This window comes from Poecilia mexicana, unplaced genomic scaffold (genome assembly GCF_051168715.1).
Source record: "Poecilia mexicana isolate PSO_F unplaced genomic scaffold, ASM5116871v1 scaffold_2, whole genome shotgun sequence".
Classification (NCBI taxonomy): Eukaryota; Metazoa; Chordata; class Actinopteri; order Cyprinodontiformes; family Poeciliidae; genus Poecilia; species Poecilia mexicana.
This window is the reverse complement of record NW_028263371.1, coordinates 12599234-12621751: the sequence shown is the minus strand read 5'-3', so window position 1 is coordinate 12621751 and position 22518 is coordinate 12599234. Positions and strand designations below refer to the sequence as shown.

Here is a 22518-nt window from a genome sequence, read left to right as displayed (position 1 = left end):
TTTGTTAGCCGTAATCTAATTGTCAACAAACCGACCTGCAGCTTCGGCCAGACTAGATCTTTTCCCACACAAAAGCTGTGATACCAAACTTTTATTACTATAAATATGTTCTGTTCTCAGTGGATGTAAGCTAATGGTGAGAACTACACATTTCATTTAATCATGCAAATAATGATCAGCTTCTGAATTCTCCGTAATGGATTCAAAGTAAACAAAGACACTATGACAGTAAAATATTGGCTGCTTGTGGCCTTTTTACAGAACCTAATTTTAACAAATGTGCTACATTTAGTTCCCATTTTAAAATTAAACAGGCTTGACAGTTTTTCCACTTTAGACATTAACAGTTTGTACAAACATCCATAAATTGTACCCTGGTAATGTTTGAAAAATAATTTAATTTTATCTCTTTAAGAGCCCTTCAGGAAGTTTTCAGTGTTTGTCAGGAGCAATGCCAAAAGAAAAGGCAGTAGCTAATAATACCAAGATGAATCCAGAGAGAAAATTTCAGACGTACATTCCTCGTGTTTTACATCTGGAATAAATATATTCACACATAGGCAATATGAACATACCATACATTTTTAACTCTTGCAAGAGTTAAAAATTGCAAAAAGTTTTCCATCATAACCTTCTTTAGTTGAATATTCCTAGAACATTCAACAGAAACCTCCCCTTAGTGGAAATTAAAGAAGCAAAACTCTTTTGAGGTAAAACAAACTGAACCAGCTAAAATAAGTTTATTACGGTCAATTTTCTGTACAATAAAAACTTAAAACTACTAAAAAATTCAGACGTAACCATATCAGGGTTTTTTTTGTGAATGTATCAAATTCTAGAAATTAAATGTAATTACATGCTAAATAATTTTTGCTTTACCAGGGACAAGTCAATTTTATATTACGTAGTTATAGTTATAATTTTTTTTTATTATTATTAAAATTTGTTTTTTTGGGGGGGTTTTTAAAGAGGAAAATTGGAAACTTCTTTAACTTTATTGGAGGTCATCATAGATCCTAAGAGTCTCATCCCAGCTACTGCGCAAATATATGTAAATGATTTGGTTAATGGCAATAAGAAAAAGTTTACTTTATTCTACTTTACTGGTAGGATAAAATAAGTAAATCAATATTTTAAGCCTCTGGAAAATTAAACTGCAATATCCTACCCAGGTGGTTATTGTCTTGGTAACCTGTTGTACTGCTGCTGCAACACCACTACACTTTTAAATGCCGTTTTGACTCGCTGAATGTTGTGCCAATTTAAGCCCATGTTTTTGTTTTTTTAATTTGTTTGAGCTTAAATGCTTTACAGCTACTGATTTCTCACAATGACCCTGACATGAAGCATCTGTGACAAAAGTGGCTCCAGAGAGAAAACGATGGGTTGTTTTTGTTGTCTTGTTCCGACACAATTTTATTTTTTTTTACAGTAAAATAAACTGCTGAGATGTTTCACAGGTACATATCGGTCTTTTTCTTCCATATATTTTGCATGTTACTGATATCTCAGTCTTGTGTGTAAAAACTGGTGTGTTGGCATACCAAAGTTTGAGAGATTTGTTTTCATTGAAAAATCTGTTATGGAAAGTACCTAACTTCTACCACCAGATGGCAGCAGAGCTCCATCATTTTGTTCATGATTAACGGTTGGAAAACAAGACAGACGAGCTGATTAGCACTGTTGGTTCATCCATAACTGGATTAATATCTATATTTACATTATAGTCAAATCACTAGTTGCTTAATTAAGTTTGGTACTTGATCAACATTATTAAGCTGATCATGAAATCCTCTTGCGTTCAGTAGAAAATAGGTTTTGTATTTTATCAGGAAGCACAGCAGTGTTTAATTGGTGTTGATTGAAGCAGAACAAAATCCTTAAACAGAATGACGTTGACCTTTTTTGGACAGGAAAATCTGCCCTAATTGGGTGAAATTTGCCACAAAATGATCACTCATCACATGAGGATACAACTCATCTTATTCAAGTTAGCGGCACATCTAAAAATCAAGAAAAAGCACAAGTGTTTTTAAAAACCTCATATGTAATCTTAGATATGAGTCTGCTGGAAAAAAAACAAACAGCAATTACAACAATTCCTTATGCGTCATGTGGAGTCTCTAAATCTTGTAAGATTACCACAAGATTTTAGGAACAGGGAACAACAAGCTACAGATGTAGCTTGCTGTTGCCCGTTAGGAAGTGTAATTTGAAAGCAGCTAATTAGGCGCAAAACAATTTTAAGCACTGGCAGAGCAGAAACTTAAGATATGAACTCAGTCTTGATGTCGACTAAAGAAAGTTACTCAAAAGGCTTTGAGAAAAATAAACGCACCTCTTCCAGTTTCTCCATAGCCTTGTTAATTCTTAGGTAAAAAATTATCTGCACCCATCACTCCTAGCATCCATCACTGTAAAAGTTTAGCTAAAGTAAGTCCTTATATGCGTTTTCCATCATAGCAAATCAGTCTCTATGAACAATTGTATTTAAGGCACTGATATTTATTTTCAGGTCTAAAATAATTTTCCCAGCTTGTTTGGTGCAAGAGTGCATTTCATTTATACAGCGCAGATTCATAACATGTCCAGACAACATGTGTTGAAATCAATCCAGTGGAAGACACTCATGCAGACAAGATTGAAATTCAACAACGTACATTTCAAACCAATAGCAGCTGTAACAGTGACAGTAATAATCCCAACTGGTAACACGTTACCGTGGGAAGCTCAGCTGTCAGCAGCTTGTCATGTATGTGGCGACAGTAGAAAGCACCAACTCCCTTTTGACAAGAAAGAAAATCAGGATCTGCTTGGGAATCGCTGAGTGGACGACCCCAGCAGCCTCTTGCACCAGAAAATGTGTTTATTTTTGGTTCCATCGTTCAGTTTGAAGTTCTCAGAAACACGGCTTGCACAAAGAATAGGTTGTCATGGAGACCGCGCCCAGGCTGGTGGACAGACATTACTGCTGCCCAAAATGTTACACCGATTTCTTAAATTTGTGATTTCCATGTTTGTCCATCGATTATGCAGCAGTATGAGGGCAGCACAAACAGAATCGATAATCGCTATAACCCATGAGTAATAAACCATTGATTAGCATATATATTTTTTAGCATTACCACTGTCTTTTGTTTAGTTTGATTTCTGAAACGCGACTTAATTTTCACGTTTGCTGTTTGGGAACAACAGATGTAAAAGGTGCTGCTGCCTCTTTCTAAAACTGTTTGCTCTCTCAACATCTGAAGGTAGACAGTCTAATATCACTCCAAAAGCAGACAAGTGTAATTTTATTTCATGTTTACATTTATTAATAAAAACGACAAATTTATTATACAAGTTACATTCAATGGTTTATTTTGAATCTTTTCCTGGTGATGACATCTTCAAACGCTCTTTCATTTTCCATCCACAAACAAATCTGGTCGATAATTCCCCGAATCTCAAATCCCTGACAAAACCGCCCACACAACATATTTACTGTAACTGCAAAGATGCAGGATGTCGAGTTGGTGACGCAAGACTCAGCTCGGCTCCCAGAACGCCCGAGCCATGAAGTGCGAGAGCCGGCATGAGGTCATGTAGGTGTGGTCGCTGCTGGAAAAGCGGAGTAAAAGTCAGACTGCAGTAATGGGTCGCATGAGAACGACTTGTTAACTTCTGACGCCAGATGTGCGTGGAGCTGCAAGACTTAAAACTGTTTGCTTTCCTTTCCACCTTCCTCTGCACACATCTTTGGTCTCAATAAGAATGTAAAAGTTCAGAGAGCAAAGAAACCAACGCTGCCCAAATAAATGTTAAACGGTGCATATAAGCTGCGTGAAAGCAGCGTAAAAGTCCAAGTAGCAGAAAAAAAGATGGCTGAACTAAAGAACTCAGTAGGAGGTAAAGAAAACAGTGATGCATCTTTGCTGTTGGCAACACGGATGTGTTTATTCACACAGTCATTGTGACACTGGCATACGCTCGAGGCTGTGTAGGCGAGGAAGGATGCGACTGCTGATCGTCTGAGCCGACAGGAGCTTTATGTTGTCACAAGAAGACATTTATACACGTCTGAATGAAAAAACATGAATTTCATAAATGATTACATCTTGCACCGAAATCAATCATTGAATAAATAATGAGCTCTTGCAAAAGACAACAACCACAAAAAAAGATACGACTGTTTTACCCCTGATTAGTGAATAAATTAAAGTCTGAGTGACTCAAACAGGAAGGCAGCGTTGCATAGTTTCACCTCAAGACCAAAAATGGACATTTCTACAGCTGAAGAAATACCAGCACTGGGTTTAAAAGAAAGCATAGATGTGAGTAGGTAGAACATGAACGAAAGGTAAAAAAAAGAAAAAGAAATTCAGACTGTTGACTTTCTCTGCTTGTTTTCAGGCTGTTACCTCTTGGTATCAAAGTAAAAAACTTTTCTTTGTTTTATCCTAATTTAATCTCTTGTAGTCTAAAGAGTTGTTTTCTGATTTCTTCTTCACTTTCTTGCCACATATACTCCTACGAATGAAATAAATACACACTGGCAACACAATGCAAATTCTACCACATCCTCCACCTAATTGTCAAAGTTTTTAAAGCTTAAAAACTGTATGCATGTGGACTGGTATGTAGAAATCATTACAATGAGATAGAGGTATACACTCTGGCGTCTGTGCTCGAAAACTCAAGTTTTTATGGGTTAGTTAATATCCGTCTCGTTTCTCCTGACTCCACTTCCAAATAACTTTGAATATGAGCTGGAAAGAAAAAGGAGGAAACGGTATCAAAGAAAAGAAAGACGAGGCTTCAATCTGTAGCCAGACTGCAGAGCTTCTTTTGAGCTTTGATGTAGGTCATGTTGACAATATCATCACCTGCTTGCAAAGCATCAGTAATAAAGCATTTTGTGATACAATCCTATGAAGGCGTTTGTCAAAAAGAAAACTAATTTAAAACAAGATGGAGGCCAACAAAGTGGCAAAAACACTGACGTAAACAAAACCTAAACAATATTAAATACAAAATGCCCTGATTAAAATGGCTTTAAAACGTTGCAAATTGTACATATTTTTGTATTATTGCACATTTTTTCTGATTTTCTGTAAAATTTAACGGAATTTTGAATTATTCAAGCCAAGTTCAGATTATCCCTTCAATCTGCAGTCATGTTATTTACAATCAGCTTAAAGTTCCCAACATGGAACAGGAGGCAGGTGTTTAATACAACCAGCTAACATTTAGCCTCTAAACAGAAATGAACAGAATTGAAGGGCGTGCTGAGGCTGGTTGTGTTTAAAAAGTCCTGATGCATCTTAACCACCTGGGTGAATATCACAACAGACCTCAGAAACTCCCGACACATGTTGTCCATTTGGTTCTGTGATCCAACTGCATGCCTCTAAAGCACAGAGCTGCTGACTAATGCATTTATGGGAAAATGAGTCAAATTTCTGCCCCACACAGTCAAAAATAAAGCACAATCAGCAACCGGTGCTGCTGCTTCGAGAGAGTTTAAAGCAGAGGAGAGAAAAGCTGGGATACGGCAAAAACCCTGATTTTATATTAAAAATGTAATCGAGTCCAATTTCAATCAAACAGATAGCGGTATCCGACATATTTTAGACGTTTCCCTGCTCCAACACATCTGATTTAAATGGCTGAAATCGTCAACAAGCTCTGCAGAAACAAGAATTGGACCAATTTAATTCAATGAGGTGTGCTGAACCAGGGAGACGTGCAAGATACTCCACTTATAAAGACAATTAAATATCTGCTGGTGGGTAAATGTAGTTTCAGGTTATTCATTTCAGGATTCATTTAACAAACCTCATGGCTGACATGTGAGCTAGTTTAACAAGAAGATACGGGGGAAAAGGTTGAGTTCAGTTTCAATGCTTTCTGAAAGGTACTTCACTTTAATTGATGAAATCATACATACATTTATTAGGATTTTCTTTTCCTGTTGGATGCAGTAAAAGAAAACCTTTTCAAGTGCATGGGGTTTGCAGCCATCCTGCAAACAGGCAGTGACCTAAATCAGAGCTGTGCAGAAGAAGTCCATAAATCATCATCACGCAATAAAGGAAAGGAGGCAGCTTCCAAAATCAATCCAATAAAATCCATGAAGCAGTCGGGCCGCAGCAGACTTTCCTTTCCAAATCCAAACGGAGGCAGATCCATTTACGCTCCGGTGAAATGCTCAGCCCCTCCTCTTCCTCCTCTGAATCAGGAAGGCTTGTTTTTGCTTCCAGTGTGTCCGACGGACCACCGTTGGGGCACCTGACTTACAGCGCGTTAGTTTTTTTTTGTTCTTTGTCAAACATTGTAGTCTGGCGCTTTGCCCAGCGGCTGCCTCAGTCTGATTTGCAGGGTCATGAAGGCCCCCACGGCTACATGGAAGAGGATCTGCCAAATGTTCCTCAGTTCATACAGATACATGTTGGACAGACAGATGAGCGCAAACGCCAAGAAGGACTTGCTGTTCCTCCAGATGGAGAAGTAGGCAAACAGGTAGCACTGAAAGAAACGGGATCACATCGAATTAATGCCGAACAAACTGGCCGCCGACGCGTCTTCGACAACAAATCCTATGTGACGGCTCTGATCTGTCGACTAAATTGTGCGCTTCCATTTTGCCGCACAAAAGGAGCTGATGAAAATGTTTTATAGAGGAGGCATTGGCCTGAAAGCCACTGAGCTTCAGCGAATGTTTGTCTAACTGACAAGCTGCTGAGCCGTAAAGTGCAGGGCTGTTAGTCAGCCGGCTGGCGATGGGCTGCTCTTACCGCAGACGATCACTTACCTGATACAGACAGGCCGCCGTGCCGAGGAAGAAGGCAATCACATAATTAAAGTCCTCGTCATCATTCTGCAAAGGGAGGAGATGGACAGAGGCCGGGATCATTTTAGCATGCATGCTCTTTATGAGGCAAGAAATGGTTTATTGGTTCCCTTTAAATTCATTTTAGTATCTACAGAACATGATGCGACTGACTTTAATCGCAAGCTCAGATGGGGGGACAGGAATTTTGATAAAACGTCGTAAGGCATCTGGAAACTTTTTACACCTTTTATATTTGCTCTACAAAACTGAAGAATATAAACTGTTGCAATAAGCACATTATCTTCAGAGAGTTTCAAGAGGGTCATAAAGATTAAACAGAGTTACTGGTAAGAGTAGAAAATACGGGGGAATTAGAAAAACTGGATGTTTGATAAAAAACAAAAAGAAAAAAACTAAAGCAGTCAGGGAGCTGCAGGAATTTCTGAAATGTCTTGGTTGTGACAATAATACCCACTGCTCAAAATGTATCTGAACTAAGGAGTAGTGTTTCAAAACAGAATCATTTGCTTGCAAAGAAAACACTGGATCTTGACAAAAGCACCCAGGAATGTTTTATGATCTGTTGGAACAAAATAACCTTTCAGGACAATTTGAAAACATATGTTTAGTCTATGAAGAACACCGTACCAACACGGGAGTGGCAGCATTATGCTGTGGCATTACTTTGCCCCCTCACTTTTTCTCTGTCAGTTCCAAAACACAATTTCTGCCATAACCTGAAGAGAAATCTTAACTTCCAGCATCTCAGTCGGCCCAACCATACATCTAAATAAAAATGAAGTAACTTCACCATAAAAAATGAAGATCTGAAAAGGCCAGATGTCCTCATGATAAGATAGATCTGGAGAATTTGGGACTTAAAAGTGGGTTGCTGAAAAAAGTTCTACCAAAGAAGAATAAACAGTGAAATTAAATCAATAAATGATCAGATTAAGGTTGCAGACGCCCACAGAACCACATTATTGCAGCTTTCTTTACGCTTTTCCCTTCTGAAAGAGGTTTTTCAGTGAACTGCTCAGGATGTAACTCTCACTAAATGTAGAAGGAATTGTAGAATCCACCTCTCATGGGCTAAAAACCTCTTTTTTTCCTATTGATTACATGTAGATGATAACCAATTACGCAGCATGACAAAAAATTTCCCCACATTAATTTACCCACTGTGCAATTCTACAGACAGGATTATAGTGATACAAGAAACTGCATGACAGTCGGCACAATTAAATGATGAGCAAAATATTACTCCTTAGAGTAAGAGTAGAATATGCAGCGATTGTTAATCTAAAGCAACAGAGAAGACATGGCTATAAAGACTTTATAAACAAGTAATCTGAAGATTCTTTGATTAAGTTTTTGTACCAAGTGTCCAAATGTCCCTGCAGTAAGTCCTGACCTGTAGTATGCTCTCTATAGCATGGACGCCTCTCAGCAGGTTCAGGCCTCCACAGAGGACGCTGAGCACACAGGACACAATGCCAGGGAGCGTCGCCGGCTCCAACATCTGTGTGGGGGCTGGGAGAAAAAATAGACAAGCATCACGCACTGTAACTGCTTGGATTCGTTTCATTTCATGCAAAGTAATCATCTGTCGTGTTGGAAACACTCTGCAAGCAGGATAAGGGCACGCCACCATATTGAAGCCAAAAGGTGTTTGAATTGACAAAAAGTTTAGGACGTTGTAATGCAGGGAAATACGTCTCGTCTGAGAACTTCATCCTCCAGGAGAGAAATGCTCAGAATCATCATTTTAGGAACAAAACGGCTCCAAGTCAACAGATGAGTAGTAAAAACAAAACACAAACGATTAGAAAAGTGGAGTTTCAGCAGGATTTGAAGTGTCTAAAATTGAAAACTGAACTGTTCCACAGAGAAAATGAGATAACTAGACATGAAACATTTACCTCAGCTCTTGTTCCTGTTAAAATAATACAACATCAAACGTGCATACAGGCAAAACAACTAATGGAGTAACACGATATTTGAGAAATTTGAAGTTTAAGAAGTATTGCATGCATACATACTGAACCCCAATGTACTCTGGTACCCCAAAACTAAATCCTTTGCTTATGAAAACACTCAGAAATGACTTCATGGTAAACCTGCTGCAATAAGAAACTAATTAATCACATGATGAATTAAATTATTCTGATTATTAATGTTGCTTAATGGGCAATTTTATTTACACAAACTTTATAATTCATTTAATTTATGGCTTCGGTTGCGTTTTTATTTGTCGTCTTTGGTTCTTGTGTTTTACTTTGAATAGTTAAAACATCTTCCAGCTCCAGTGTTAAGTGTTCTTTGCAAAATGAAAGTTTATTAGTCTTTCACAGGGCGAACTTGTATTTTTATTCCATTATCAACATATTACTGACCATAAAAGGTCTCAAAACAACAATATTATTGGTTATCGCAATAGCTACTGGGACACTTTATCATCTAGGTGGATTTGTTATCTTGACAGGTCTACTCATTAGGAAACAGACCACAGCTGTCTGTAATTAAATCTTCACAGCAGACGGGAGAAAGTCATGGAGAAGTTAAAACGGTGTGAATACTTCTGAAAGGCACCAGACTTGTACTTATCAAGAAAGAGCAAACTGGAGGTGCATTCGGGTTGACACACAAGACCCCGTATTTTTTGAGCAAGCAAAGCAAAATGCATGTCAGCAAAATGCACCAGCTCTTATCAGCACACACTCTTGAACGTTGCAGGTATTAGCGTTATTTTATGTGATGTTTTTCCACTCAACCTTCACTGAATGTGAATGGAAATTTCCAGGCACAAGGCGCATATGTTAACAGGGCTTTTTTGTGCGCGGTGGCAGCTCGAGTCCTACCTATGCCCTTGTATTTAGAAGCGGCTTGCACCGAGAATCCATTGATAGCCTGAAGGTCCTCTGGGGAAAGCTGATAGGGCGGGCGCAGCTTGATCTCTGTCTGCATGTCAGCCAGGTTGATCTTGGTGGACAGGGAGCGAGGACTGTTGTAGCGCTGCTTGGTCTTCTGGATGAAGGTGTCTGGGGGATGACAGTCAGCACAACAACAAGGCGGTTAGTACCGCGGGGAGCAAAATAACGGGTGATAAACACTCGGCGTATAAGAGATAAGGACACTGTTTGGCGTAAACACAAGGAAGCTGAAGCTGCGGCGTCTTTGAAAGGAGTAAACATCTTTGCAGCAGAGAAACATCTTCAGTCTCAGCATGCATCTCAGATTTTACTTGTTTCCTCTGCAGAGTGCAGACAGAGGGATGTTTGTAATAAAACGGATCCACCTTTTATGGCAACGGCACGTCTCACCAAATAGCTAAAATACAAGCTTTAGTTTCAGAACAATAAATGAGTGTAGTGGGGGGAGAACAGATGGTGAGAAGAAATTGTTATTTTTAATGAAATCACCGGTGGCATAATTATAGTCTCTAAAAGAAACATAACTGTAGCTCTGTTTTAATGACTTTCCTTTTTTTATTTAAGTTGCACAAAGTGTCAAGAATTTCTAATCAATCCATGTCTTTCTGTTTCCCTGAGGTGAACCATGACTTGGTCTCTGGGCTGGACAAAGACCAAAATCCGTCTTTCTACGGTGAATGGGCAATTTATCCAATTGTTTGTCATTACTGAGGCAAATACACTGCGATAAAGCTAAGTTAATTGTTGTTTTTTTATGCTGGTTGATGAGGTTTTATCACCATATTTAGTGATAAACGATACAATAAATGTTCACGTCTAGCACCTAATGTCCACTATTAGGAACAATAAAGCATCTGTCACTTTCTCCTCCAAAAACTCTGGAAACCTTGTTGGACTGCAAAGTGTCATTGACTTTTTGAAGTTCCAGGAGAGTTTAAATAAAATCTAATAATTTCCACTAATAAGATTGTGTGCCACCGGGTCGCCAGCATAATTATTTAAAACCTTCGTTAAAAATCAAACATCTTCCATGGTCAAGTCAGCATCCAGACCAGGATCCTATTGACCAGCTTTCATTGGTCTGCTTCCACTTTGTGAAATGTTAAACCAAGAGCTACTTTGTTGGAAAATGGCAGGTTGTACAATGTTCTGAAAACATGAGTTCCAGAAATTGTTTTTCTCATCACTAAATAAATGTACTCAAATTAAAAGCATGTTTTTTTTTCACAGTGAAATCACACCGTTGCAATAAAACCTTAGATTGCTTTAAGGTTTTTCACACATCTTCAGCAGCGTTGCTAATAAACGTGGCTGGCACTGTGTCTTGTTACCCAGATAATGACAGTGCGAAGCGCATTACTCACAAAATCCAAAAGAGTCTTACCGAATTCGATGAAGGAGTACGGCCGCACGGCGCTGCTGATGCGTTTGGAGTCGTAAGTGATGATGAACTCTTTCTGCAGCTCGTCCAGGAAGCAGAAGGCCAGCACATTGGGGTAATTTCCAGTGCAGACCATCAGGTATCCAACACCCAGCGAGTATATGAAGCTAAAAACGCAGAAAGAAGAGCAGAAAATCCTGATTTTAACGCGAGATCCTGCCTTTTTGCTCAGGTCAGAAACCCCGGAGAAATAACGAGGACGACAAATTACAAGAGGGTAACATAACAGCAGTAATGATTCTGCTGGTTAACGCTCTAATCGCAGTGCAAACAGTTTAAAGTACACTACACTGCTGTAAAGGTAAAGAAATAGGATCACGCTTTCACAGCTAATTAAACTTAATAACCACATTAACATTCACATGCACCTGTTCAGACACAATACCCATCAGCCCGGAAGTGTTACTTCATACGATGAGCAGATTACATTTCCCTGATTAAAAAACAGGACTTGCATTATCTAAACGTCTCTGCTCTCATTTGTGCTCTGAGCGAAGACGTGAAACATTAAACAGTTAAATATCTACAAACGTAAGAGGTGAATCTGCAGGACTGTATCAGACCAATCTGACAGAAAAAACAATAATCAATAAAGAGAGACAACAAGTTACTGGTGTCAATGCGCTAATTATTAGAGCTGGAAAAAGAAACAGAAGCTTTGGTCGTTGCTAGCAGGTCAGCAGCAGGCTCGCTGACTTTCCAAAAACACTTCTGCCAGCACTTGATGTTTGTTGTCCATCTTTGATTGGGTCAGAGGGAAATCGGCACACAAATGGACTGAAGAGTTGCTTGACAGGATCCCCAGTAATCGCACAATGTGAACCCGGCACCAAAAGAATTTAGAGAAACAAATTTAAATGGGAATCCAGAGCTGTAAAATTAAATGTACCGTATTTTCCGCACTATAAGGCGCACCGGATTATAAGGCGCACCTTCAATGAATGGCCTATTTTAGGACTTTTTTCATACATTAGGCGCACCGCATTATAAGGCGCATAGAATAGACGCTTCATACTCTATTATTACACATCCACATTAATAAAGAAATGGTCCCCGAGTACTTTATATAGTAGGCTGGCCCAGTCGTTGTTTCACTCACGGTGTTGGTGTTGCGATATTATGCCCAACTGCTTTCTGGGTAACACAGACCAACCGACACGCTGCCGCTGCAGTCTCTGTCTCTCTTCCCCTGCCCCTCCCCCCCTTTAAATGTATTATCAAACTTTATTAAGAAACCAGTGTTCTGACAACTATCCCAGCATGCACCGCGCACTACTTCTTCTACGGGGGAAAAAGAAGTTGGCGGCTGCTTACCGTAGTGGACCAACTACGTAAGCAGCCTACTGCATGTCTGTGTAAACATGACGTCTTTCATTTCAATCTGAGTTAATTAGCGTAGCATTTCTGCCGGATTTTCACAACATATCAGCCACGACAATGGACAGGGGAACCAACAAGTTCATGTCATCTTTTTTGGACGACATCAAGGTGTTTGAGCCACTGGATGCCTCCAACATTGTGCGCGTCACAGCTAAAAGCTACCGATAGATGAGGAAAACAGCAGATCCTCACACCCTCAGCATAAATATAGCTGTGGACAAGATCACTGATGCCTATTGTTCTTGCAAGGCTGGGTAAGTCGGCATTCATGGTTTTGATGGTCCACAATGTACATTAGCATATGTTTACTACTGTAGCTTGTGTTAGTGAGACGGTCACGCACGTGGTAGCTGCACTGTGACCTAAAATGGGCATTAGCCAATGAAACGCGGCCCCTGTGGTAAGGTCCGTTGCTGGACCTGTTGTGGCTCAATATTGGTCCATATATAAGGCGCACCGGATTATAAGGCGCACTGTCGGCTTTTGAGGAAATTGAAGGTTTTTAGGTGCGTCTTATAGTGCGGAAAATACGGTAGCTTGTTGCTTAGTTCAGTGTGAGCGTGAAGTGAATCCCAAAGTGAGTAACTTATTGTGTTTTCATGACCGTCTAATATACTGATTTGTCTGTAAACAAGAGATGCACCAGGAAATCGGCAAGTGACCAAATAATTGTACAGTTTTCAGTGGTGAAACTCCCAGTAGGGGAGTTAAAAATCAGCCACTTCACCAGCATGTGTGCTATGAGGGTGCACTGACAGCAACAGTCATCAAAGTGGAAAACTTTACCGAGTGGAGTGAGACTTTTATCATATAACAGGGAGACTTAGTAGAAGGCAACAAATAAGCTTTTCTCTCCATTTGAGCTTTCAGCATGTTATGGTAACGAACATATTTAGACAGGCTGGGAGCCTGTCAGAGTCGGGGTAAAGTAACATCATTACTCTTTATTTCCCAGGGATCAAACAATTGATAGACTTCCTAAACAAACAGCGCTTAATGATCACTAAAGCTCCCTCTAACTAAAACCTTTCTGCTGGGATAAGATCATAATTTAAAATCAACAATCAAATACTTAATATCTTTTGAGGAAACGGTAGCTGTTTGTTTTCCCAATGCAACTCTAGTACTAAAGTAGACCACCATGGATAATTAGGTAACTGTTGGCTACTTGAAAAAAATCACTCGTATGCAACAATTTTCTCCTGATCAGCAGGTTAAAAACTGAAAAAGACGTTTTGCCCTTAAATGCATCAATGCGTACTATGTTCAGTCCATGAACTTGGGACGCATTTTAATGTTTTTAAAGGTTTAGCAAAGTCGGATAAATTAAGGGACATAATGCTCTGATGCATAGCTAAAGGTTATTTTGTACTTAGTTCATTTTCTGCTGGATTCAAAACGACTGCCTCCATTTAAGGACCTGCAGCATGTGTTTTCTCTCATGTGTCACAGTAGAAAAAAAATAAAAAGTAAATAATTGGAATTAGCCAGAACAAAGCCAAAAAGAAAATGGAGGGAAGGCAGCCAGGAAAAGCTTCACAGGGACATAAACAGCAAAGCTTTCTTACTCGCTCCTCCATTCTGTCAATAGATTCAGCAGTCTTTAGTTTCATAAAGACTCTTTATCCCTCCCAAAATGTACTTTGTGAACAGAACTCAATGCTAGTACTCCTTACTCTGCGTCATTCACTGATTTAAATAGATCAGTAAACTTACCATCTTTGCATCAACTATAGATTCACAGTTATCAACACAATAAGCCCTTACCCACATGTGCTAGCTATATTTCCCCCCCCCCCCATCAATACCTGCTAGTTTATGAAAAGAGGTGGCGGCCTCAATAATAACGCTGCAGTAAAAATGCAAACCGACATGCATTTGCTTTATGACTGATCTGTGACACGGCTACTGTTCATGAATCAAGATTTGGGCTTTTCCAGCTTTGGAAGCCAGTCAAACATTAATGCTCAGCGTTAGCTGGTGCATCACCATTCAATATCCCAAATGTCTTTGGACAGATGGCATATATCACCTTCACTAATGTAATCATAATAAAAATCAATAACATCTGGCTCAGTAAATCTAAAAAGCAAGAAGCCAAGCAAAAGCCTTTGTATAACTAGTGAAATCTGCAAAGCTTTCGCACCAGACGAGCCTGCATAAGTGAACTTATTAGAGAGTTTAAAGAAATTTATGATGGAATACCAGGGTATCCTTTAATCCTGTCAGATCTCTATTATGTTCTAATATAGTTAACACATAAAAACAATTAATTTAGCTTTAAGACTCTAGAGATTTTAATGCATCAAATGTCACATGAAAGCGTCTGAATGGTCGTGAACATCACAAAAAAAAAGGCTAAGATGTGATCTCTAACAACTAAGCGTCATTCTGACCTTCACTTCAGTCATCATATGCTTCAGGCTTAAATAAATTAAAGACGGTCTAATCAAAGGGAAGCTCTTGCTGCTGAAAGGTGTAACTGTCTCATTCCCCTTAAGGTCATGTCCTGTTTCTTATCATTGCTAATTGGCGCCGAACAAACACCGCTTAAAAGCATTTAAAAGGCTTTCCCAAGAGCACCAGCTGGGCTTTCAGAATTAATGCTTTGAAACAGAAAGCCTAAAGGGCGCCCTGGCTTTAGATTTACACACATTAGACGGTACCATTCAATAAAAACGTTTAAAAAAGAAAAACAAGAAAGAAGTAGGAAAACTGTCACAGTTCCTAAAGATGAAACTGAATGATCAAAACTGCTGTTTCATATCGAACTTTATAGACTCGCAAACTGACTGCATAATGTTTTCTGACCTACTTATTGAAAGTTGACAATAAAAACAAAAGCACATGTTACCTCTTAGATGTAATATCATTTAAAGAAATGCTACAGAACAGGACGTACTTCACATTGTACGGTCCGGACTTGAGTGTGCAGCGGTCAGGGAACTGGTTGAGCTTCTTGGAGAGACCCTTAAGATGCCTCTTCGTCTCCTGGAGGTCTTTCTCCTGTTCGTAGTCGGTGGATGCTGAGAGAGGCAGGCCGTCCGCGACGCGAACCACAGAGGCAAACAACACCATCGACATTTTACAGATGAGGTTGTCCCACTGATTTGCTGTAAACGGAGGTAAAACGGGGAGTAAAATTCATAGTAATAATCTTCAAAAAGGCAATTAATGACCGACCTATTCTTCATAAACAACCAAGAAATATTAGGAAACCCTGCTGAGTGGTACACAATTATACAAATATCATCTTAAATGGGGTGAGGTGAAGGCTATTTTCTTCTTGAATAGTAATCAATATAGCTGTACAATATTAATAATCAATATCACACCGTGACTGTTGGAATTTTTAATTTTGTGAAGGCATTTGTAATATCAGTTATGTTAAAAGATTTAAATTTGTTATTGTTTGACGTTTTTCTTTTTTTTACTACAAAAATGCTACTAGCTTGTACATTGTTCCAGCTGAGGGCGTTGGGCAAATTTTAGTTGAAATATAGCACACTACAGGTTAAACTTTTTAAAAACTATCGAGAGTATATGTGTTCCGACAGACGACAAATGCCAAATCACACACCTGTGGTTACTTACCTTTATTATCATCCGTTGGTGTTAAAAATACTCGTTAGCGACAACAGGATAATACCCTAAAATAGGACCTTTTTTTTTATTTATCTACTCTAACCCCACAGCTAGCTCAGGAGTGATTTCAACTAATATGCTGTTCAGTTATCCTTTTGTAGCTCATTTAAAGTGTAGTACTCATTTTAATGCAATTTAAAACCAAAACCTGGAGGTGGGGTAGTCCCTTGCGTCAGAACCACGGAGAGCTCCACGATTGAATGAAAGCACGCTGACAGGAAGTCATGTGAAACACTGACTGCATGCGTTCTCGGTGAATTAAACATTAAACCTCCCTTTTCTGCAATTCAAAGTTACGTTTGAGTTCAACAAAAAGAGACTCTGTAGTGGCTAGTAGAATCAAAGCAAGGTTAGCTAACGCTAAAATCCAATTACATTAAATGAACTGTATCTTCATTGGACTTATGCGGACATAACAGTGCTATAAATCAAATACCCGAGTAACTGACCGATTAAAAGCACTAAAACAGTTTCATTTATTCTAAAATATCAACTCAGGCTGCAAGAAAACGGAAGGTGGTTAAGTCCTGAACCGCAGAGACCAAAGCAGCCAGCAAGGGAGCTAACAACATTAGCAGAATCGGCTAGCCCGGGAGCTAACATTCAGCTACTTTGGTTTGCTGTAGCCTCAAAGTAAAATGAATTCACATCTCAGAGAAACTAACAGAGCTATTTGACAAAAACTGTACCTGTTGAAGAAGTTTTGCATCATGTAGTTATGTAGAATAGGCTGCAATGGGCATATTACACACACAGGAAGCAGAGGTAGCTAGCAGGCAGCGACGTGAGGATGTTATCGTTTACGTGGCTGCTTCGCTTTGCATTGTGGGTAAAAAAAAAAAGTAGTAAGCCAAAGACACGCAAAATAAAATGCAATGAAATCATTTTTGAAATGCGTTAAATAATATAATGATGAATTTTAAGTAGCTCAAATTCGTTAATTTGTTTTCAATATAAAAATGGAAGAGGGGAATCTAAACCTTCAGTTTAAGCAACAACTTCCATTTGAGAGACGAATCCTGCATACCTGAGCTGCAAAGCCTTAAATATGTTATTTGGGAGAAATCCACATTAAAGCAGGCAGCTATAGGAACCTAGAAAACTGAACTTTGTAACTCTTAAGAGGGAATCCTCATAACTATCTTTTAACAGCATAAAGTCAAATAGAGGGAAAAACTGAGACAGTGATATTTAAGCAATTTAAGAAAGCTGTGAATCGGTACATGGAACCAGTTTTAGGTAAAAACATATATTTTTATCAGTGACCAGACAGGACGGCGTTGACAGCAACAGCATAAAATGATGCCTTGAAGGAATTTAGAATATTTAGAATTAAGGAAAGGTATAAAAATCTGTTTAAATTGAAACTATTTTCTAAGGCATGCTGTGGCTGTGTGAATTTTCTGTCTTTGCAAGTGAGGAAAATATGCTGTATTTAGAAATGTTAACCTTTTGGAAATCTCAGAATGTAAATACTGTTAGGAATACACACAGTGACTATAATGGAGTAATGCAAGACGTACTAAAAGCATTAATTAGCTTCATAATATAAAGCTCTAAAGATCAACGCTAAGAATTTTTTTTCATTTAAAATCAGAAACAGCCATTTTATAGCAACAATTTTTAATATTGAGTTTCCTTTAGCTGTAAGCCATGACCGTCAAAAATAAGAGACGAGCTTTAAGAATTATTCTGTGCAAAATGAGTTTCACTTTCCGATTTGAATTGCTGAAATGAATTAAATTCTCAATGATATTCCAATTGATAATTGGATAATTACAAATGGATATCCTTATACCTTTAATATAAAGACAGTCTATTCTAAAGCCTTTTAGAGTTACAATGCTTCTCCAAGTATCTGGTTTCATCACTAAACACCAGCAGAAAGCATGATTTTCAGCCTTTCTGATGTGGTGGCACTTTTTTTTTTAGGTTATGGCTGTAATATATAAAAAAATGAATAATAAATAGTATTTATCTATTGCTTGCCAAGTTTTAGTGCTCCACTCAGAACTAAAATAGGCCATTCACTGGCATCAGCATTTTCTTCAATTTGCATCAGTTTCTCTTCAAACGTAAAACTAAAAAAAAGAGAGAGAGAGGGAGAGAGAGAGAGAAAAAAAAGTCACAAAGGAAATGAAAACAGCAGCACAGAGATTGTTAGTGGCCTCGTCCTTCACGCATACCTCCTCTGCAATCTCCCCAGAGCACAACAATGTGTCAGCCTGAAGGGAAATGCTCCACAACCCTCCCGTAGGCTAAGTGTGTGTGTTTGTGTGTGAGAGCCAGAGAGACGGAGGGGAAGTGGATGATGGATGTGTGCTGCAGCTGACAGGTTGATGAATATCCACAGGGTTCAGTGTTTTAATGCAGAAAGTGGCAGGTGTGAGGAAGACGGCGTCATTTGCACTGACACAGTGTAAACAAACAAACAAATATACATATACATATATATATATATATATATATATATATATATATATATATATATATATATATATATATGCATGCACAATCAAGTAATTCAGATGCATAAATGCAAATTTTCAATTAGATGTGATCATAGCTTAAGGAATTCTTTACATCTACCATATGTGGTGACACTTTATTTGACGGGGTGTGCATAAGAGACTTCACTACCATGAAGATGAAGGAATCTTCAACATTTATGACTGTCATGAAGTGTCATTTGGCAAGTAATGACACTTTTAATGCAAAGTTGACAATTTTAATTGACTTTCAATGCAAATTTGAATGCATCTTTGCATTAAAAGTGTCATTATTTACAGAATAATGCAAATGCATTATTTAATGTAGCTGTGTATTTGTCAAAAACCAAAGAAATTAAATTAAAAGATCATAATTTGATTTCCTTGTTTACAAAATGCATCCAAACTATGAACTCCCACCATTTCACTTTCATTCTATAAACAGACACCATCTGCTCTGATGAGATTTTTTGGGGGGGCTAACTATCAGATACATCAGCAACACGAATGTGGAGATTTTCCATCTGGTCGATTTGCTTCAATTTTTAAAGATTCTAAGGATAAAAAAGAAGAAAAGGAAAATAAAAGCAAGGACAAACCTGCATCAACCAGGACGGTCCACTAGCTCAGCAACCCAACAAGGTTATTCTGACAGTCCGGCTCCACTTTATTTTTCCTGCTGCAATAAACGTCAATACCAAATTCACAAGTAATTACTTCAACATTTAGAAAAGAAAAAAAAAAAAAAAACTAAAAATGCCAACATCAAGGAAATGATTTACAAAAAAAGAACCATTTATTCCATAGAAAGATCAAACAAAATGTTGGAAATGTTTGGCTTTATTTTACTTTCTTACTGCAAGGGTCAAAACTGTACATATGGCTGGGCACAGAGGAAAAACAAACAAAACAAAAAAATCAACAAAAGGCAACGATGACTTCTTGGCATAAATTGTGAAAAATACCCACAGAACATGAATACCTTTGGGAAGAAACCTCTCGATTATTCAACAAACGTACACACCATCAGTGGGGCGGCTGCTGAACATCAACTGGTGGAAAGATGAATGAAAGGCAGTTGCTGCTTAATGAGATGAGGACGCCACCTTAATTACAGAGGCACGTCCTCTTCCACCCCACTGCATGAAACACTCATGGACGATCACGCAGACAATGAAATTACAACTGGGTATAAAACCATGTTTGGTTCCAGGCAGAACATTTCAGCCATTTCCACTGGAACAAGTTATTCAAAAATATTTTTTTGTTGTTGTTTTTTACAATAAAGGGTTCAGCAACCTCTACTAACAACACGCCTCAATCGATTTACGAAGGGGGGGAAAAAAGAGAGGGGAAAACAAATGAAACGTGTGTTTTTGAGATACAAATGTAAACAATATTTAGTACGGTGGCCTAAGGGCTCAGAATGATTCAGCTGGAAAGAAGCAAATTCGTTCCCTTTTTAACTGCTACGCTATCCCTGAGAACCGTGTTTGTATCGACGGAAAAGGTTTCGATTAATAAACACAAACGGAGCAACAGACAGGAGTTCGAATGTTAGGAAACAAACAAAATTTAAAAAAACAAATGATTTTGGGAGAAAAAAGGTGTTAATGATGAATCAAATTTGATGCAGCGGGATGAGCGCCTGGATGTGTTCAAGACAAGGACAGGCGGACGTGGACTGGAACGAACGCAGCGGCGACGTTTCAAAGAGTCAGTGCAAGCAGCAGCGTGGACACACGCAGCAGGCTGCAGACCCACGGAGCTGGCTGCTCAAGTAGGAGGTCCGAAGGGATCCAGCTCTGCATTTCGATCCACTTCAAGGTAAGATCTAAATAGAACCACTGCCTACGATACATCGCCCTGCAAAAAGTATTTTGTTTCTTTTCCACATTTACTCGTGCTACAGCCACAAACGTAAAAACTACTCATTTGATTTTATGCAGCAGACTAACAATTGAGAAGTGTAGCAAAAGTGATACGCGGTTTTGGTTTTGAAATAACACCTGGAAGACTTGGTGTGCGTGTATAATCTGATAATATGATGCCCCTAAATAAAAACCGGTGCGACCCGATTGCCCCTAAAAGTCACACCTGACACGCTGGCGGAAGCTGTGTCCTTTTCAGAAGCAGAGGTGGCGCCCACGGTGAAACACGGCGGCGGCAGCATCATGCTGTGGGGATAAGCTTATTCTAAAGGGACAGGAAAGCTGGTCAGACTGGGGCAGATGTTCACCTTCTAGCAAGAATAGTTAGCATATTTGTTTCTTACAATGGCTCAGTCAAAGTCCAGAGCTAAATCCAACTGAAAAGCTGTGGTAAAACTTATTAATTGCTGTTCACACATACATCCAGTCTGACTGAGCCAGAGTTACTCTGCAAAAAAAAAGTAAAGAATTCAATCTCAGATTTGTATTTTTTTTAAATTTTGAAAACCATGCATCATTTTCCTTCCACTTCACAACTTATTACTTTTTGTTGGTCCATCATACAAAAAATAAAAAATAAAATGCCCAAGAAAGTGTGTTGAATGTTGATGTGACGTTCGAAGGGAGGGAGTACTTCTGTAAAGGAACGTCAGAAAAAGGTAACTTTCATAATTAAACCCAAAAACCTTTGGTAGCTTCTATGCTAATGTAAAGGAGCCCTCCACCTTGTTAGCATATTCATGAAACCTCGTTATGAGCGAGCAGTAAACCGAAAAGCCAGAGAGAAAATATCAGCACAGCTGTGAGTGATAAATAGATGATTATGTTACTCGGACTGGTTCAAGTTGCAGTCGCACCAGGCCTCCGACTCTCTTCCACTCATCTTCGTCGTTTTGCGGTTTCAGATAATTCACATTCTTCAATTTTTAAAAGGCCACCATTTTGGAGACGGAGACAGAACCTTGACTCTTCATTCCCCATGTTGCCTAGTTTGGATCATTACTGATTGTACAGCTAAAAACTTTTCTTTTTTTTCTTTTTTTTTTACAACAAACCTTAGAAAAACTATGATTTGGATCTCAGCTACCTTACATGCCTCTCTATTGGTCCTTGCTAAAGGCCTGGGAAAATGTCAACCTGATGACGCCACCGACCTGAACCGGATTTAGGCAGGAATGGAAAACTAAATGGAAACACGTGACTTATTTATTCTAAATTCTAAACAAGAAAGACAGAAAAGAGAGAAATTGACGCACTAAATAACGTGAAAAAAAAAGAAAAAAAATCAGCATGGATCATCTGTGAAGACGGTGCCAGGTTGAAAAGAATAAGATGAAAGCCTCTTGCGGAGCGACGGAGGATGCATCGTCCACGTTGAACTCCACCACAGTCAGATCGCACAGACTCCCACGGGCAGAAGCAGGGCTCACTTTTGCATAGATAGGGTGTAGCTTTTAACATGTTCAAGTCACAGTGATTGGGCAACAAAAAGAGAGAGAGAAAAAAGAACAAAACAAAAACAAACAGAAAAACAATCACTTTTTTTTCTTTTATATCTATTTTGTGCCCATCAAAATATCAATAAGAAAGAAGTCTCAAGTGGTTGGTCAGTACTCTGTTGGTATCATTACAAATGAGATCACCATGATATAAAAAATAGCCTTTCGCTGAGGTCATTGAGTCTCCCACTTCAGTGCCGAAAGGGCCCTTGCCAAACTCAAGGGTCACAGTGCATTGCCCTCCCCGCCCCCACGCGGCCCCCCGCACCCCCTCAGAGCTCCTCCTTCCTCTTGACCACCTTCTCCTGGTCGCGGCCTCTGAGGTTGCGCATGAATCCTATGAAGCCTGCTTCCTGCAAAGTGAAAGAATGATTAGAAAAGTTCAG

General features: G+C 39.0%; 2 protein-coding genes across 3 annotated transcripts in view; both read right to left on the bottom strand.

Moving 5' to 3' along the window:
* Positions 1 to 3291: 3291 nt before the first annotated feature.
* Positions 3292 to 17046, bottom strand: sec22a (SEC22 homolog A, vesicle trafficking protein). Of its 2 annotated transcripts, none has more exons than XM_015000372.2 (7): positions 16903 to 17046; positions 15471 to 15681; positions 11132 to 11295; positions 9676 to 9855; positions 8229 to 8347; positions 6794 to 6859; positions 3292 to 6507 (listed from the first exon to the last, which is right to left on the bottom strand). In XM_015000372.2, the coding sequence occupies exons 2-7, from the start codon at positions 15650 to 15652 to the stop codon at positions 6307 to 6309; spliced, it is 912 nt and encodes a 303-aa protein (XP_014855858.2). In that variant the 5' UTR covers positions 15653 to 15681; positions 16903 to 17046; the 3' UTR covers positions 3292 to 6306. The 2 variants fall into 2 exon arrangements, with proteins under 2 accessions (XP_014855858.2, XP_014855859.2); XM_015000373.2 differs by lacking the exon at positions 16903 to 17046 and adding an exon at positions 16163 to 16686.
* A 2430-nt stretch (positions 17047 to 19476) lies between these two features.
* Positions 19477 to 22518, bottom strand: part of pdia5 (protein disulfide isomerase family A, member 5) — a 69000-nt gene continuing 65958 nt past the window's right edge. The window contains exon 17 of the mRNA XM_015000369.2: positions 19477 to 22485. Within this exon, the coding sequence (XP_014855855.1) occupies positions 22405 to 22485 (81 nt within the window). The 3' untranslated portion in view covers positions 19477 to 22404. The remainder of the gene's footprint in view (positions 22486 to 22518) is intronic.

Coding starts and splice junctions, on each gene's coding strand:
- sec22a (XM_015000372.2), bottom strand. CDS start 15,652: ATGTCGATGGTGTTGTTTGCCTCTGTGGTTCGCGTCGCGGACGGCCTG. Junction 9,856..11,131: donor GTACTCCTTCATCGAATTCG/GTAAGACTCTTT, acceptor GTCATCCCCCAG/ACACCTTCATCCAGAAGACC. Junction 8,348..9,675: donor TTCTAAATACAAGGGCATAG/GTAGGACTCGAG, acceptor TTTTTCTCCCAG/CCCCCACACAGATGTTGGAG.